This window comes from Opisthocomus hoazin, chromosome 2, assembly GCF_030867145.1.
Source record: "Opisthocomus hoazin isolate bOpiHoa1 chromosome 2, bOpiHoa1.hap1, whole genome shotgun sequence".
NCBI classification, from domain to species: domain Eukaryota; kingdom Metazoa; phylum Chordata; class Aves; order Opisthocomiformes; family Opisthocomidae; genus Opisthocomus; species Opisthocomus hoazin.
In genome coordinates, this window is record NC_134415.1 from 102,738,641 (window position 1) to 102,756,596 (window position 17,956).

Consider the following 17,956-nt stretch of genomic DNA (forward strand, 5'->3'; position numbering starts at 1 on the left):
AGTTTCAGCTTATTACTGTGTTACCTATTTATAGATGAAATAAAGTAGCTCTGCTTTAGACTTAGGAAGAAGGATCTATTTTAATATACCAATCAATTAGTTTTGTTTTGATAGCAACAACAGGTATACTGTTTCATCATGAATAGGAATCCTCCTTTTCCTTTCGCATTGACTTCAAGTCACCTTCCAATCTTTTAAACTCCTCTCTTTTCAATATGTTTTTTGTACAACTTAAAAAGTGTTCTTTTTTCCCCTAGCATCAGAAAGCTTGACCCTTAACGTTCATATTTTACAAACGTTAATATTCTACGCATACCTGTAGTACAAACATGCTGATTGTGAATAAAATAAAACAATATGGAAAATAACTAACACTTGCCACACTGATTTCTGAATAGCTTCTATATTTCATTGCAAAGACACAGACAGACTATCATGTAACTTGGGGGCTATACGTAGAGATCTTCATACTTCCTCTTGAACCTGTGTTTGTCAGATGTATTCGATGACTATTGTAACAGAGGTAATGTTGCACTATGGTGTGATATATGATAGATGATATACTGTGATTTCTGCATTTCCATTTTAATCACTGTGTATATGATCAGTTGAAGTCAGTGAAAGACAAAACCAGAAATCATTTGATGATCCGCTTGCTGATTTAGGAGAGAGTTCAGGTTTGGGGTTCAACCACTGGACCACAACTGTAGGTAGCTCCCTGTTTGCTCCTTTGGAAGGCTGAACTTCCAGAAATACCTTGTCTGGGGCCGGGGCGAGGGATGATTTGTAGAAGTCTTGTAAAAACTAATCTAGCCTTGCAGTTTTTAAGTTCTTCTTCCTGTGCATATTTCATTCACACAAATTTGAAAAAATGTTCTAGAGATAATGCAAAGTAGAAACTATTTGGCAAATCTCTTCTGCCTAATGTAGTAGCTTAATTTATACACATTATTTTTCTTCCATTATTTTCTTTCTTTTGTTCTCGAATGGAAGTAAAAAATCAAATGTATTTCTATTATCTCTTCATGATTCAACTCCTCGTCTTATTAACATACCAACTGCATTAAATGTTGTTCACATTGGTGCTTTAACTTAAATACTAGATGCTCAAAACATCGGCAGGCTGGTGCAGTCATTTTTCCAGAGCTAGCTGTACTGCCACCACAGTAGATACTATTTTTTTTCATGAAAGAGTAAGGTTTTTTTCATCCTGAGATAGACAGGTTGTCTGTGTAGAGAAGTAGAAGGTTAGTTTTCCATAAGTTTTTGTGAGAGTCTAAGGAAATGGATCATAACACCATGCTCATTTTATTTTTCTAAAGCTTTCAGCCAAGACCCTCGAGAATTTTGACAGCCATTAGCAGTGGTATCACTTTGTACTTTCAAGTTTAGATATTTACAAAACATGTTTTTCTCTTCTGTTTTTTAGCACAAGAAGAATGGGCCACAACCCGTTCCAGCCTAAAGGCACCACCTCCAAGGTCAGCCAGAGGGGGTTACAGGGAACACCCCTATGGTAGATATTGAAGGTCCTCCTCATCTGTGACCTCATCTCAAAGACAGTTAATAGCCTGTGGTCTCCACATAAACAGCAACAAGACAAGTAATAGTCCATTTCTTTTCTATCCTAGGGATTACTGCTCATTATTATCCTATGTACTAATTGTATTTCCTATAACATTCAAGTGACATCATTGGCATTAGTAGTATTTTATAACACGGACTTAAAAAAACAGAGACAAAACACTTTTGGCAAGCATTGTCTATAAACCATTCAAAGGTGATGTTCTGTTGGTTGTATTCATTGCTGTGTGTAACTTAAAAAGCATGACACTGTTACAGATCTTGAGTCTCTCTACATACTAGCTAAGGCTGAGTTTTTGTTTAGGGTTGCTGAAAGACTGTAAACTGAGGCGCTTTTTTTCCTTTTTTTTTTTTTTGAACCAGACAATAATCAAGCTGTAGATAAGATGTTTTAACCTGTCTTTTTTAATATATGTTAGTTTAGATTAAGATGTTCAATATTAAGTTTGTAAATTTAATTTTAAATGCTGTTTTAATGGGGTTGAAAACAAGCAGCTACTGTATGTATGTAGCTAACTGAATTTGTTCAGTGTTTTAACCTGTATTTGTTAAAAAAAATCACATAAAGTTCCATGTGTAAGCTTCTCTAAATAGGAAACCATAATTTTGTCAAATATGTTTGCCATAATTTGTCAATAAAGCTGAAACCTTTTGTAACAAACTAAATTTGGAATTACTTGTTTTCTAGCTTTAAATGCCTGCTTTATTTCTTTTTCAAGAGATGCCTAAAATGTTTTTTATATAAAAATTACAAAAATGAACCCAAGCCTGTTTTAAGATTTTTTGTGTAAGACTTTAAAAGTTGTATTAATAACTTCTGGTTGTTAAATAATTTAAAAGTTAACAATCTAAACTGTTACATGAATCATGGTTAGTATCCACTAATGTATAACATGTTAATGGAAAAATATGCTTTAGAACAATAAATGGATTTTAAACTATCCTCTAAGCTTGATCTTGCTAAACACAAACTCTGATTGACTTGTTTGTATTAGCATGTCTCTCGTGAGAATGTAATGGAGTTTAAAGAGGTAAGATTACCACTTACCACTGTTAGACTGTCTAAATGCTAGTTCTTCAACCTTTGAGTTTCCCCGCACATTAAATATCCCATTCAACATGTAAGCATTGCATAGATTCACCTATTTGTTTTCACTCAGAAGAGTGCGTTGACTGCATTTTTCGTAGTGTATAACAATTTGTCTTGATAAATAAATCATCAGTGTCACTGCCCAGTTGCTGGTACTCAACTTCAAAAACTTTATTTGTAATTTTCAGTGCTAAATATCACCGCCCTTGAAGGCAGTTTAGAGGGCTGATATTTCTTTTGAGACTATCAGACTTGATGGCTGATGATTGTTAAGGAAATATGTCGCAGGACTCAAAGGATGACTAAACGTTAAACAGGTAACACTAATAGTAACTCTGTAATTTTGAGTATGCAACAGTAATGTTAAATATTCTCAGTTATTAAGTTACTGATAGTTAAAAAAGTAAACCTACCAAAAGATAACAAATAGGTATATAGGCTATTAAAACAACTAATTAACATTAACTAGTGACAACAAAATTATTCTACAATATATAACCCTCAAGGTAATAAACAGAACTAAAATTAACAATAATAGTAATGCAACTCTTGCTAACAACAAATATATAACCTAAATTTTGATGAAAAACAAAAAGAACAGAAGACTTGATAGTAGGGATGCCAAAACTATTAATCCTTTATATACGGTCTTTTTGTTTACAGTGGCTTTTTGTCAACGTGATTGGTTTACTTTTTTGATGCGAATAAAGTACAGGCCTATTGCTGTTCAGTTTGTGAACAAAATCTCTTGCAGCTGGAGTTGCATGCTAGCTCTTTTTTGAATAGTTTATGAAGCGTATGTTTTGTTGCTTGAAGTGTTAAAAGCGAATTTAGTAGGCTACGTGATAGTTACATTGAGTTTATTCTGTCTCACTATTTCAGGGACTCACAGGCACTGGACAGCTAAGCAGCAGATCTGCTGAGAAGTGGTCAGGTAAGCTCTGCTGCCTCTCAGGGTTTTTTCCTGTTTCCTATTTTATCTGTGTCCTATTTTATTTGTTTTTACTAACATACAGAAACATATTCAGCTAGAGTTTCAAAACAGATAATTCTTTCCAGGAATGTTTCCCTGCATAGCAGCGTAGTGATTATGGTATAATGGCAATCAAAGCATTTGCTTTTATGTGGCATGATACCCTTAATTTAAGTGAAAGAAGTCTTGTCATCTTTTAGTGGTAAATATTAAGACAGTATGTTTTATAACTGCTCCTGCAAAAAACAAGACCTGGTGTTTATTAAAAGTATGCCTACATTTTGGAAACAAACTTGTCACATGACATAGAAACATACAATACTGGCTTACCTTTGCTTCTCAAAGTATTTGTCGTTTCTTCCTATGACAGAAGTGTCTATGAAGAGACAGGAAGTTTGTTTTTCATTCTTATTCTTGATAGGCTTTTCTTTTTTATGCTTTAGAAAAGCAAAGATATTAATGGTATTACCATGCGATGGCATGGATCAAGGCATAATTTTCTATATTTCTCTGTTAAATACACTTAAACATAAAGGTGTATCTTGGACAACTTTCTTATACAGACTTCAGATTATACAGGAGATTTTTGATTGAAGACCAATGTCATTGCTGGAAACAGAAAAAAAAAAAAAAAATCAGCTCATATATGACTTTGTCCACTCAGGAGTGTCAATCTAATCACAATACGAGATGTAGAAATTCTCTTCCTCTCTCGTGATTGTTAAACTAGGTAAGAGTCAATAAACAAAACTGGTGATGTTGTGCTCCAGAAACACAATCCCAGACACATTTATTACTCTGGCATCTTTTCCCATGATTGTGGTCTAGCTGCTTTTGTGTTTTCCAGTGTATTCAACTGTTACAAACCACAAGTTGTGTTGTATAACAAGATATAAAGGGTTGCCTCAAGACCTTTATAAATTGGTTTGATTTATGTGCTACAAACACTCTACAGGCCAAAGTGATATAGCACAGCATTAAGATTTGTCTGCATATTAGAGTCACATCAGTGTGAGTGTACCACTATAGTAAAAAGCTTCCATCTACCCACCTTGCATATAGTTATACAAATGTGCTTCAGTCAGTACATGTTATATCTATACAGACAAGAAAAACACGCTCCACTGCTACAAATAGTTTCATACTGGTAGAACTGTGCTTATAGATTAATGTATGTTATAGATTTTACTACAGAAGTATTTCAGAAAACGCTCTTATGCCTTACTGAAATTATTAATTACACGAAACGGTGAACAGGTCATACCTGATGTGAGTGAGATGCAAGGCAAAGTACATAAAATTAATTTCTCACTTGTGCATCAGATTTTTACGTGAGGGTAGCTAGTGTGAACTCCTTGAGGATGGACTCCAGTAAATACAACTTTATAGCAGAGCAATGTCCTTTAATATTATTGTCTCAAATTCCACTTTACAGCCATTATTTGTGTAGATTTAAAAAAATGCAGAATATGTCAGTAAAATGATGCATTGTGAAATATTCTTATACAATAATTACTTAGAAAAAGTACATTAATAAGTCAGTGCAAGCAACTGTTTATGCAAAAATTTGTTCTATTGATTTTCAGGGAATTAGTACGAAAAATTACCCATGACTGCATGTGCTGTTCTGTGCTAACTGCAAAGTATATTTCACATCGGTTTCTGAAGAAGTCTTGTAGTTAATCAGCTATATCTTAATAAAAAAAGCCACTTTCTTAATTTGTGAAAGAGTAACAAGAGAGTCTGGTTATTCCAAATAACATTAATCTTTAGGTCTTCCGTGAAAAGCTGTGATGTATTCCGCACATCCACCAGTCAGGTCAGCCATAATTCTGAGGTCCTGAAAACTTAGATGTGTCATGTATCAGAAAACACAGAACTTGACTTGTGCTACAGATAATTCCAAGACACTAGTCCTGAACCAAACATTTTCTTTGAGTGAGTTCACATATCAAGAAGTTTTGTTTGGAAGGAATTAAAACTAGTACAAAATATGAAAACAATGAGTAAAAAACAGTGGAAAAGAGAACCAGAGTTGAAAAAGCAAAATTTCTGTTAAAAATTTTCTAAGATTTTTTTTGTCCAGGTTGACCTCATCTACAGAACAGTTGTGATTTTTTTAAAATAAAGTAGTGCATTATAATTTTGGGTATTTAAAACAGCAAAATAAATTATTTTACAGAATTGCGCTAAAAGATTCTTTATTGTACCTGTCCTGGACAGTACCTCTGCAGCATCAAGCTAAATAATCTTTTCATTGTTTTATTTTTAAAATGGAGCTGCCTACTTCTGAAAAAGTCTCTGCTTTCATGGGATAGTAGATAATATGTGCGGTCCTGGGTGAAAAGCCTTATTACCCTAAATAGGTCGGCTACTGCATTATAAATGCAAATAATGCACATTCTAAGTAGTTGTCACAAATAGAGTCAATGAGCCAGTTTTGAAACTGATGGCCTCTGGAGGTGGGTTGTGCAACACTTGCCTGTCCACGTTGTTGAAATGGTGATCAGATGGTGGAGTGGATGGCACAGGGATAGATCTGTCATTTCGTACGTCGTACTGGCACAGCTTCACTTGCTGGGAGTTTAGTCTGAGAGAAGGGAGCAATTTTCCAGTCCAGCTAGAAACAGAGCAGGAAGAAGGAGCCAAGGGGCTGAGAGCATTGTCACCTGCTAGAGCAGAACCCACAGAGCTGCACCACCACGGGCAATCTCCTGGAAAAGTAAGAGATGAGGAGAAGTTGCACTACTGGGCTGTTGTGTCTAGCAGACTTGTTGCATGTATTCAAGAGCAATTCTAACTGAAAAAATTAGATATCCCCAGAGTTGCAACCTTTATTAGAAAATGAACAATTTCTAACAATTTCTTTCCTGTACAGCTTATCTTACACTGTTTAAACAAGATCTTAAACCTTTATATGAATAAATTAAGAACCTCAGGAAGTATGGTATACCCGACCTTACCTCAAAGGATATTGACGAAGGGTTTTCTAGCTCAATGAACTCTCCAACCTCCATTCAGAATAACGGAGCTATACCCATACAGCTAGGAGATCTCCCTCACTGCACATGCCCCATTCAGTCTCTAGCCCACCAATAATTACTCTATTATATCTGAACATGTGCTGACTTCCAAATTGAGTAACACTGATGTTCGTGAAAGTGAGTGAGTGCACATAGAACAGACCACTGTGTCTGTGGTAGCTCTGAAGGAATGGATGTGAAGACCTGGTCACTAAGCACGGCAGACTGGAAGAGTCCCTGTAGTTAGGGAGCTGCCAGACTGCAGCCAGGACTGAGGTACTGAGCTGAGCAGCTGGAATTTAGTAAAGCAGCAAAGTTATCATTAGAATCAGGATAATGGACATATATGAGAGCATCGTTTAAAAGGCTTAACATTTTATCATAATAATATGGATTTATGGTAGTCTTCATGAAATATCGTCCAGGATTATTATCTAGAGGTTAAAATCAAGAACAAGTAAGAAATGTATTGTGTTCAAATAAATTTGGTCTACATTAGTGATGTATTTCCTTCATGTTTATCTGTAAGAATGCTGTCTTGTGTACTGTCTTTCTAAGAAGTCCAAAGTTTCGCAAGAGTCAGATAATGCAGTGACAAAATTATAAGCGGTGGCAAAGGAGAGTCATAGAATAAGATAAACATCAGACAGAAAAAGTCTTTGTTAACATCTGAAAGAAGAATAAGATCCATTAACGAAGGGAAAGCCTAGAAAGTTTTCCATATTGCGTTGTATTACTTGCAGAAGCAAGTCAAGATTGTGTGAAGATTAAATAGGGGCATCACTGGATGTCATTGTTCTCCATGCAACCTGAGATATCTCATACTCTAAAGTTTGCTGGTACATTTCTTTTCTTTTATGGTTAAGTACTGTCTAAAATGAAAAGATAACTAGGAAACTCTGCCTGAATTTCCTAAGCTGCTACATATTTTGACAGAGTTATTTTCCTATAATATCGTGAAACAAATAGCAAATCTAAACAAAATTATAATCTCCCTACAGAATCTGTTTACCAACATTTTTCTAGCAATTATATTAAAGAAAATAGTATTTTTTTCCATGATTATTACCTGAATTATTTTATAATGCTATAGAACTTCAGTAAATGGCTCAAGATTGTGAGAAGATTAAGTAGTTTAGGAAAAGTATTCAGTAAGAATCACAGAATAGGTTATAAACACATCCTATATAACAAACCCAAAGGTCCCTTCCAACCCAAACTATTCCATGATTCTGTGATTCTGTATAAGATTCTGTATAATAACATATGTGATTTTAGAGTTCAGGAGGGCAGAGTTCATTCATAGATGCATTTTATCTAGGTAGGAATCAAAAAAAAATTAATTTTACTAAGAGGCTACAAAGTTTTTACAAACGAAAAGCAGTAATGTTAGATTTCAAAAATTGAAAAGGCTGGCTGTAATTAAAGATGTGTCAAAAGAATGAAGATCATATATGTTACTATTTCAGGTCATTTCAAGTTCTCTGTTGTCAACAGATTAACCAAAGTACAAAAAGAAAACCCTCAATAATAAGTAAAATCACAGGGAAAGCTGAAAAAATATTTAAAAGCTAAACAGAAAAATAATTTTAATGTCTTCTGAAGTTTTTTGCCTTCCATTAAAAACTTAGATGCATTCTGTGACCTCCATCAGTTATTAGAACCCAAGAGTTATCAAAAAAAGCATCACGTTATCCATTTTACTATATTGGTCTATGGAGACAGAAAAGGCACACAGGTAACTTTCTCAGACTCATTATGGCTTCAAAAATGATCACCATCTTCCACTCCATTGTTAGCTAATTACATTTTTCTAGTTATTATTATTGCTCATTGGGACCTGACTGAAACCTTTGAAATCATTAAGCTGTTCTTTCTTGTTCAATCGGTTCTGTTTCTGGTCCTGCAGGTTAGATGCTAACATTCATTTGGAGACATTAAGAAAAATTATTCCCACTGAAAGATTTGCTGATCTACGTAGTTATTAGAGAAATTACGAGCTTTGATCATTAATATGCTGATATCTTTTAGTGAAGACATGCTCCATGTAGTATTTATTTTCTGAAACAGTGGAATCTGAAGATGAACTGTGGCTCCAAGTATGAGTACAGGAAAGATTTTCTGTCCTTTCACGATCTCTGGTGGACTAAGTAATTTAGATTACAACTCAGCAGAACATTTTTAAATTGTTGAAATACATCTCTTTATCATGCATATCTGGAACAAAGTTTTCATTTTCAAACAGAAGCAATCTCTGTCAACTTAAGCATAAAAAATGCAGATTTCTAAACTTCTACTAAAAATATGTCAGTGTTTTAAACGTTTGTTTTTCTTACATAAATCCTAATAAAGGTCTGTGTTTAGTACTTATTAAAAAACATAAATGCCTCCTTTCCTAAAGTAATTGAATGAACTTTGAAATCTTGGATTCCTTACCAGAGAATAGCAAGATTTATTGAGAAAGCAATTTCAGGCTTTCATATTTCAAATCTGTAAATCAGAAGGAAGGTTTGCTGGAGGAAGATCACGCCCACACTGTAATGGTATAGGTCATCATTCACATATTAAAAGGAAAAAAAAATGAAAGAAAAGACAGTGTAGTTGATTTTGTAAATCCTTTGTATGCCCAAAGAATTTTTCAAGATGCTGTGAATGAGCAGAACTTTCTGATATCTTTTAGCAGCATTTGGGTGTACAAGCTGCATCATGGAAGCGCTTGAGTGCCCTGATAAGAGTAGAATTAATTCTGAAATCAATGTTTCTTGTTTCTTTGTGTTGCTGCTGTACCCTATTGATTTAATTGAGGTATAGTTTCTTATTATGCGGTGTTATTATAAAGTGTGAGAGTACCTGCTTATAGCATATCTGGCACTGTTCTTGCCATGCTAGATGCATTGCCTGGTGATGGATGGCTTACTCACAGGAAAACAGTTAATACCTTTGTTACATGCCCTTGCATTACAGGACCTTCACACTATGTTACCACTAACAAGTCAGAGATGCAAACTGCTGAGCTGCTCATTTATGACTTCTTAGCATTCTGGGTGGGGTTTTTTTTTTCCTTTACTTCTGCACAGTAAACAGAACAAAATGTGTGGATATTTTGTATCATGATTTACTATATTGACTTATGACTCCATATTCATTGCTCCACCAATATCATTATATTTCTTCTTGAACTTTTTAACAATCCTATAAAACCACTGGCAGAATTCAGTGGGAAGATCTTGCCCTTGCAGCTTCTTGCTTTCTTTTTTTTTCTTTTTTTTATCTCTGCTTCCCAGAAGAACATAATTGTTCATATACCTACTTTAGCTGAAAAGATAATTGAGAACACTCATTCAAATGAAATGCTGCTATTCTCTGATTATAATATAGGACTTCAGCTTAGTATTAGCAGAGTATTTAAAATTGATAGGGTTCTTTTTCTTATTCTGTATGGTATTTTTAGCACTATATACCTTTTTAATATCTCTATTAATGTCCATGATGTAAAGATACAAACAACTGACAGGAATGCTTTATTATGTTGGATTCCAGTTAAGCAAAATAGCTTTTTGATGAAGAATTCAATCTCACAAAACTTATTTGTGTTTCGTTCATTAAAAATCATTGCTGACATGAAGGAATGAAAAGGGAACGTGAAATTCAGAATTTAATCTGCAGTTATTTTTATAATTTAATTAAATTCAAAGAGAAGAAGTGTCTTGTACAGACTGGATTGTGTCATTCCAGCCAATGTCCTGCTTAGCAGGCAGTGTGAAATAACCTTGACCAAGGAAGAGTACTTCAGTTACAGTACCAACGTCAAGATTCTATTTTTTGTATCATCAAAACTACTTTTCCCATGTGCAAGAAAAATGCTTAGTTGAAGGTATTTGCTTGGGACTGTCACTGACCCCAAAGCTCAACTTGGTAACCATGTTCATCCATTTATGGTAGTCACCTCTTCATTTTCATGGAGTGACAACTAACAAATAACTTTCTGAAGGAGGCACAATACTTTTCTTTACATAGTCTGTAATAGTATTACTGAACTCGTTTGCAGATCTAAAGCTGGCTGCACACAGACTGTGAAGGCCTGTGGGATACGTGCTTTGGGGAATCTAGTGCTCATTCAAAAGAAAGGAAGACAGCTGTATGTTATTGTAAGACTAAGGATACTGCATAGCTCTTGTAAAGCTTGAACAGCACTTACAGAACTTAAAAAAAAAACTGCACAGAATTCAAAATGCTTACTGAAGGAAGCAGGTGTTTTAATCTCTGCCTTGTAATGGGGAATTAGGAAAACAGTGAAGCTGAATGATCTGGCTAAGGTCACTCAGCAGGTCAAAGAGATGTAATAAAGTGCAATTAGCAAAGCAGCAGGTGACGGTAAGACATTACATCAGGAAATGAAACATAGGATGTATTCAGAGCTGTGATTTGTTTTGAGAACTGAACTCTGTCGTCCACAGTGCAGATATACTATCGTCACTTGAAGCTTGCTAGGCTTTACTAGGCAACTGGAGAAGCACTAGCAGAGTGTGTGCATGTAGTGAGCATACATACATATGCAAAATTTACACTGAAGAAGCCTGTTGTTATTGTCTTTTTCCATTTGCCTTATAGCTGTATTTTTCTATATTTGCATCCCCTGTTGCCATGGTAAGTTTCTCATGCTGTATGTCTTTGATGAACAAGGAATACACCTCTAAACGCTGATAAGGGCTTGACACTCTTGATAATACGTAATGCCTTCCCCCTAGCACTGAGCACAAGAAGATTGGACCCTAAAAACCTGCATATTTTTAAATTGTATAGTGCTGACAATTCGAGAAGTAACATAAGTTCTATGTTAGACCATTTTAGGGATAATTTTAGACTCAGAGTTTGGGGGGTTTTGTCCCTTCCTTTGTAGTCTACTTAGCTAGATTGATGGAAACAAGACACCTGACTTTTTAATACATAGTCAACCAAAAATAACCCTAAGAATATGTTTAAGGGTCTAGAAAATAGTTTCATTTTGTTAATATAAAATCATTTTTATACAGGTTCTTTATCTGGACTTATTTGGATGACTCATTCACAGCTCTCGCATATAAAATACAGAACTCCAAAATAAGCCATACAGCTTTAATCTGTCATGCCTCCATTCATCTCATTTATTTTGTAAATGTACAGGCAGGGCTGGTAAGACTATCTACCATTAAGATCACCAGTATTTCCTATAAATGCAACTGTGGGCAAATAAAATTAAATTTTCTATGATGGGTATCTGTTCAATTGAAGTATTTTGGCCAAATTGCCAAACAGTCCAGAAAAATACAAGATTTTGGGCATTTACAAAATAATAAAAGTTCCTCTTTTATCAGCAAATGTCTATGAAAATCTATTGCAAAGTATGTGTCACAGTACACTCTGGTGCTGGTTTCTCATCCATGAGAGTGTAAAAACTGCCTTCCTTTGTCAGACCATGAATCTATCCTGACCAGTAACTTTTTTCCATCAGATCCAGGGATGAATGCTTGGGGTGTGTGGTGGAGGGGTCAGGAGAAATATGTAGAACAAGTAGTAGCTCTGTCTGTATTAGCAAATCAAACAACACCAGAATGATCCTATCTCAGACTTGTCTGCTCAGAGCCCATATTTTTAACTCCACTGTCTTGCCTAATGTACAAATAGACAGCTATCATAATGTATAAGGGCTATGTGCCCAAATAGGCTCTTATCCGTAGAACCACTGGCTGACATTCCCATGTGCTGGGGTCTGTGTGGTGATTTGGATTACAAGAAAAGTGGAGGGAGTTTTCTGACCAAACAGTGGAGTAAAACCAGAGGGATGGATTATATTCTCCTTCAGCATCTCTACCAGCAGAGTTTTGTGTAAGGGTGGTGTTTTGGTTTAGCCTGGATAAATGCCAGGGGCCCACCAAAACTGCTCTGTCACTCCCCCTCCTCAGCTGGACAGGGGAGCAGAAATATGATGAAAGGCTCGAGGGTCGAGACAAGGGCAAGGAGAGATCACTCACCAATTACCATCACGGACAAAACAGACTGAACTTGGGCAGAAAAGGGTGTTTAATTCATCACCAATCAAATCAGAGTGGGATAGTGAGAAATAAAACCAGATCATAAAACACCTTCCCCCCACCCCTCCCTTCTTCCTGGGCTCAACTTCAGTCCCGGTTCTCTACCTCCTTCCCACCCTCCCCCAGCAGCACAGGGAGACAGGTAATGGGGGTTGTGGTCAGTTCATCACACGTTGTCTCTGCCACTGCTTCCTCCTCAGGGGGAAGGCTCCTCACACTCTTCCTCTGCTCCAGTGTGAGGTCCCTCTCATGGGAGACAGTTCTCCACAATCTTCTCCAATGTGAGTCCTTCCCACAGGCTGCAGCCCTTCACGAACTGGGTCCTTCTCATAGGGTGCGGTCCTTCAGGAACAGACTGCTCCAGCGTGGGTCCCCCACAGGGTCACAAGCCCTGCCAGCAAACCTGCTCCAGCGTGGCCTGCACTCTCCACAGGTCCACGGGTCCTGGCAGGTGCCTGCTCCAGTGCAGGCTCCCCATGGGATCACAGCCTCCTTAAGGCATCCACCTGCTCTGGCATGGGGTCCCATCCAGGGGCTGCAGGTGGAGATCTGCTCCACCCTGGACCTCCATGGACTGCAGGGGAACAACCTGCCTCACCATGGTCTTCATCATGAGTTGCAAGGGAAGGGTCTCTGCTCCGGCATCTTGAGCACCTCCTCCCCCTCCTTCTTCACTGACCTTGGGGTCTGCAGAGTTGTTTCTCTCACATTGTCTCACTCCCCTCTCCTCACTGCCAATTCACCGCAGAGGTTTTTTTTTTTTTTCCTTTCTTAAATATATTATCACAGAAGTGCTACCACTGTTGCTGATTGCCTTGGCCTTGGCCAGCAGCGGGTCCGTCTTAGAGCCGGCTGGCAGTGGATTTATCAGACATGAGGGAAGCTTCTTGCAGCTTCTCACAGAAGCCACCCCAATACCCCCCTCCCCCCCACTGCCAAAACCTTGCCATGCAAACCCATAACAGGTGGGCACATTGCTTAAAGTAAAAGCCCGCTAATGCTGTATTCCTTGTTGTCTTGAGGTCTTTCAGAAACTCCTGGGATCTGATCTTCATCAGAATTGCAAGTGACATCATCAGGACTAGTGCCTGACTATGCAAAGTGCTGTTTAAGATTACATATTGAAAAAATGAAGCCTTGGGTTTCCCAGGTTATGTAACAGTTATGAATGGTGTATTTTGACTCAGAAATATAATAATAAAAATTAGTCACACTTATGAGGTATTCACATACTATGGCCACAAGTATCATGGAAAGCCAAACACGAAATTCATAATTTTGGCAAGAAAAATTAAGGATTTGAACAGAGTTAAGCAAATGAGTAAAGGAACAACATATTCCATAAAGAGGATAAAAGAAATACTGAATAGCTGTTCTTTCTGCGCCCTTTCTTATGCATGAAATCAAGCAGAAAAAAAAATTAACCATTGTCAAAACTACATCAAATGTGTACATGAATTAGGGTTTCACTGATCCATAATTCATATTTATCTAACTTCAGATCATTTGGCTTACTTTAACCGTTTCTTTTGCAAGCCTGACATTTATACTTACCTAGTACTTTCCATCATAGAAAAATATCTCCAAGTTTATGGGAGGGTTTACACAGTTTGCAAACTGAGGGTTCCTGCAGTTGGTAACAGGAACTTGCTTTTGGTAGGGGGAATTGTCCTGAGGGTCCTAGAAATTATTTTTTGATGCTTTCATGAAAATCTGCTTCTTTTGGAGAATATCGTCAGACATAAAAAAAATTGCTTTTTGTCAGCTTAGTAACTACTTGCTAGAAGCTATGCAAAAATGTCCATATTCCCCCACCCCACTGATCAGAATTTTTTTCTTTTGTGTGAAGTTACTTTGTTGTGGCATTTGGGGAAATATTGTGCATGTTCATCACCTAACTTCAAACACCTAGCTTTTGCCACTACAAGTACCTAGGGTACCTATACATTCAGTGGAGTAGTCTTAGCTTACAGAAAATAATTCAGAGTAGCTAAGCCAGGTACTCTAAAACACTGTCTGGATGTACCTTCTCTCCATCAGCTGGCTGAAGAGACTAACTAATGAGTTTAAAAAAATACCTCCCTCTTCAGCATAAGTCTTCCAGTTATTTCTCAATCCGTTGATTTTAATAAAAACTGATTTTAGTTAGTTTCTCGTAGACCTGATTATGTTAATATTACCAAGATATGAAACGCAAATCCAACCCAACCTGTTGTTACAAGTTCCTGTTCTCATCCATACCAGCACTCATAAGTAATTTGCTCAGGATGAATATAATTATTCTGCTGAATTATCTGTGTAAAGAGTGTTGGTGTTCATAAAATTCACTTCCACAAACCTCCTTTTTTAATACATTGATAAAAGCATACTCTTATTACTGTGCAATGGACTATGAGCCTTCATCTCAAGTAGATGATTGCAGCTATAGAAAAGGTATCAAAGGCAGCACTTCATAAATTTGTAGCATTACAAAAAGTAAGAAGTTAAATGAAAAATCTGAGCTAAAATATCACTGAAGCTCCATACAGTAAGTTTACAAAAATTTTCAAAAAGTTAAAAAAAAGTCAAAATTAGAAACACCAGTTTTTAGTTTGTTCCCTTTCCTCATTTTTGCTCTTGTGCACACAGAATGTATTAGAGACTGTAAGTGGATGATCACATATTCTTCCATTCTACTTGTGTTTCTTGCAGGGCACGTGGATGCATCAGAACTGTGTAGCAAATAAAGTTGTTTTTTGTAGCTGCTGTGTCTCATAGCTTGCAGAATTTGGAAGGTAGTGTTTTCCAAGAGTTTTCTGTTGTCCAGACTAACCTGTGTCACAGAGATGCTGCATGAATCTACATAAGTAATTTAAATAAACATAATGTGACAACTAATTTTGTCTTCTTCCTTGAATATATCTGCCCAACTTTGTCTTGTTTTTCAGATTTTTGGAGCCCTTAGGGAAGTACTGTACCTTTTGAATGGTATTCAAGGAACTGAGAGTGCTCAACATCATTTGCAAGAAATCAGTGGGATCTGATAGACAGCCTCAGGTTGGGACTCTCCACAGCCCTGAGTTCTGGACCTGCCATTACCACCCTCTCTAGGACATGTCGGCACTTCAGACTTACAGTGATCTTCCAGTCTATCAGGTGAGCTGTGGTATATGTCTATATATATTTTTTAGTTTACGTTGAATGTGAGATAATTCAGCTTACCTCAGTCTGCAAAAAAATAAGATTATTTTAAACTAGTTCACTTTATGTTTGCCATTGGAAGAGAGCTCATACACAGATACCTATGATGCATATTACTTCGAGTCAGGATAGTTTGATAATGTATCTAAGTTCTTATGCTCTTGTTCTGTGATGAATAAATATAATGCTCAATCATCTTTCTGACAGAAGTAACATAAAAATAATTGAATTAGATTTGTGTGGTGTGTTGAACACAGAAATGGTTTTTAAAAATGCCAAATATATGCAGAAATCATCTCCCCTTGGGATGAGTTAACTCATTGAGATGGTCATGTTAAAACCAAATTTTGCCGATTGTGGGGGATCTTGCTCTGTTCTTCACTTGCTTATCCATAAACGTTTATTAATGTTTAGAAGGTTCAGTTACTGTGGCATTGTTGCTACAAACTATGGGCAATGAAAACCTGTAAGAAAGTAAATAAATCTATACTAGTAGACATTTGAATGGACAACAGTAGACAAAAAAGAGTCATGCTACTAGTGTTTAAGACAAATAAAAATACTTAATTCATTCTCATATCCAGAATGAATTAGGTCTTGTGGAGAGAAGGGTAGCCAGGGGTCCTGTAATTAAAGGCTATGTCCTCTTGTAGATACTGAAGAACATCATCTAATTATATTGAAAAGTATAATCTAACATTTATTAAATCTTCCAAACTAAAGACCTATGCAGAAGTTGTATTTTTCTCTAATAAGCTAATTTATAGCCGTATGTCATATAAAACCACAGTTATTGCATTTAGTTATTAGAAATGGGCTTGTTTCTTCAGCAAACAGCATGTGAAACAGGACCATCTTCAGCCTTTGATGATGGTAGCTAGCAATGTCCAGAAGGTTTCAGATAACTAGAAGAAGTAGTATCAATACCTATAATATATAATATCAGTTACTCTGCAGCTGCTCTGGCACATTACATATAGTGGCAGCAGAAATACCTGCCTCAATCCTGTACACACCTTCACTTCCCATACTTCTGGTGCAACCACGGTCCTCGCCTTGTTCCGTCTGAGTGTACACCGGAAAACAGACTTGAAGATTAGTCTCCTGCACTGAAGAACAGTGTGAAGTCCACTTACAGGACTCCACCCCTTGTCATCATGTGTTCTTGAAGTGATGACAACTTTTTGCATTTTTATACAGATGCTGTGGAAATTAATATATTACAGATTTTGAGACAGCCAGCTGGTATTAATGAAAGCCAAAGAAGTACTGAAGATGCATATATTACACTAATATTTCACTAATAGCTTGAATTACAGCTGAAGTGAGCCTACTTTATTTTTCTAAAAGCATCCCTAATTACTGGGATATATTGCTGTACTCATGCAGTATAGTGGTGATCTATGAAAACAGGTAAGCAAACAAGAAGACAAATTATAAAAGTAACAAACATTCATTTTTCTAAAGGTAGGTAGAATTGAATGTTGGAGAATATTCAGCCTGAAGCTAATAGACAAAGACACTGTGGACCATACTAGTAATAAATACATTAAGCTGTTAGTTAATCATAGATCTTATTCGTGAGTTCTGTAGCTACACCTAGCATGTAGGTTCAGGTGACTAAGCACTCCTTATAACACTGATATGGAGATAAATGTTTAGTTAGGGCTGAATTTAGTCTTTAGGCTGTGTCCCGAATTCCCTTTTCTCTCAAAGTCAAATATTATTTTTAGCTTTTATTGACCTAACCAGCTGACTCCACTCATCATTATTTTCTGGTCAAATGCACTTCTCCCCCTCTATGCCTAAACTGACCAACAAAGAAAGTTGTGTTCTTCAGACATGAAATGGATTTGTATTACTGAGGTCCACAGTGCGGATCACTGGAAGTTACGTAATAATGTGAAAGGACATATAATTGAAAGGCTGTCAGAAGATAAAAGTGTATCAAGCTTCCCAGAGCAGTCACATTGCAACTCATGAAGTCGGATGACATTGAAAGAGCAATTCAGTGTTTAATGCATGCACCTCTGGT

The 17,956-nt window shown here is 36.6% G+C and overlaps 1 protein-coding gene across 7 annotated transcripts in view; it reads left to right on the top strand.

The window, feature by feature from the left end:
- Positions 1 to 17,956, top strand: part of KHDRBS2 (KH RNA binding domain containing, signal transduction associated 2) — a 430,741-nt gene that overhangs the window by 394,469 nt on the left and 18,316 nt on the right. For 6 of the 7 annotated variants that reach the window (XR_012763239.1, XR_012763238.1, XR_012763240.1 and 3 more), the window contains 3 exons: positions 1,430 to 1,603; positions 3,557 to 3,608; positions 15,669 to 15,876. Coding sequence is in view for 1 of the 7 variants with exons in the window: in XM_075414613.1 (XP_075270728.1) it covers positions 1,430 to 1,527 (98 nt within the window). In the remaining 6 variants the exon portion in view is untranslated. Of the gene's footprint in view, positions 1 to 1,429; positions 2,347 to 3,556; positions 3,609 to 15,668; positions 15,877 to 17,956 lie in introns of those variants that run through there. The other variant, XM_075414613.1, reaches the window with a different exon arrangement.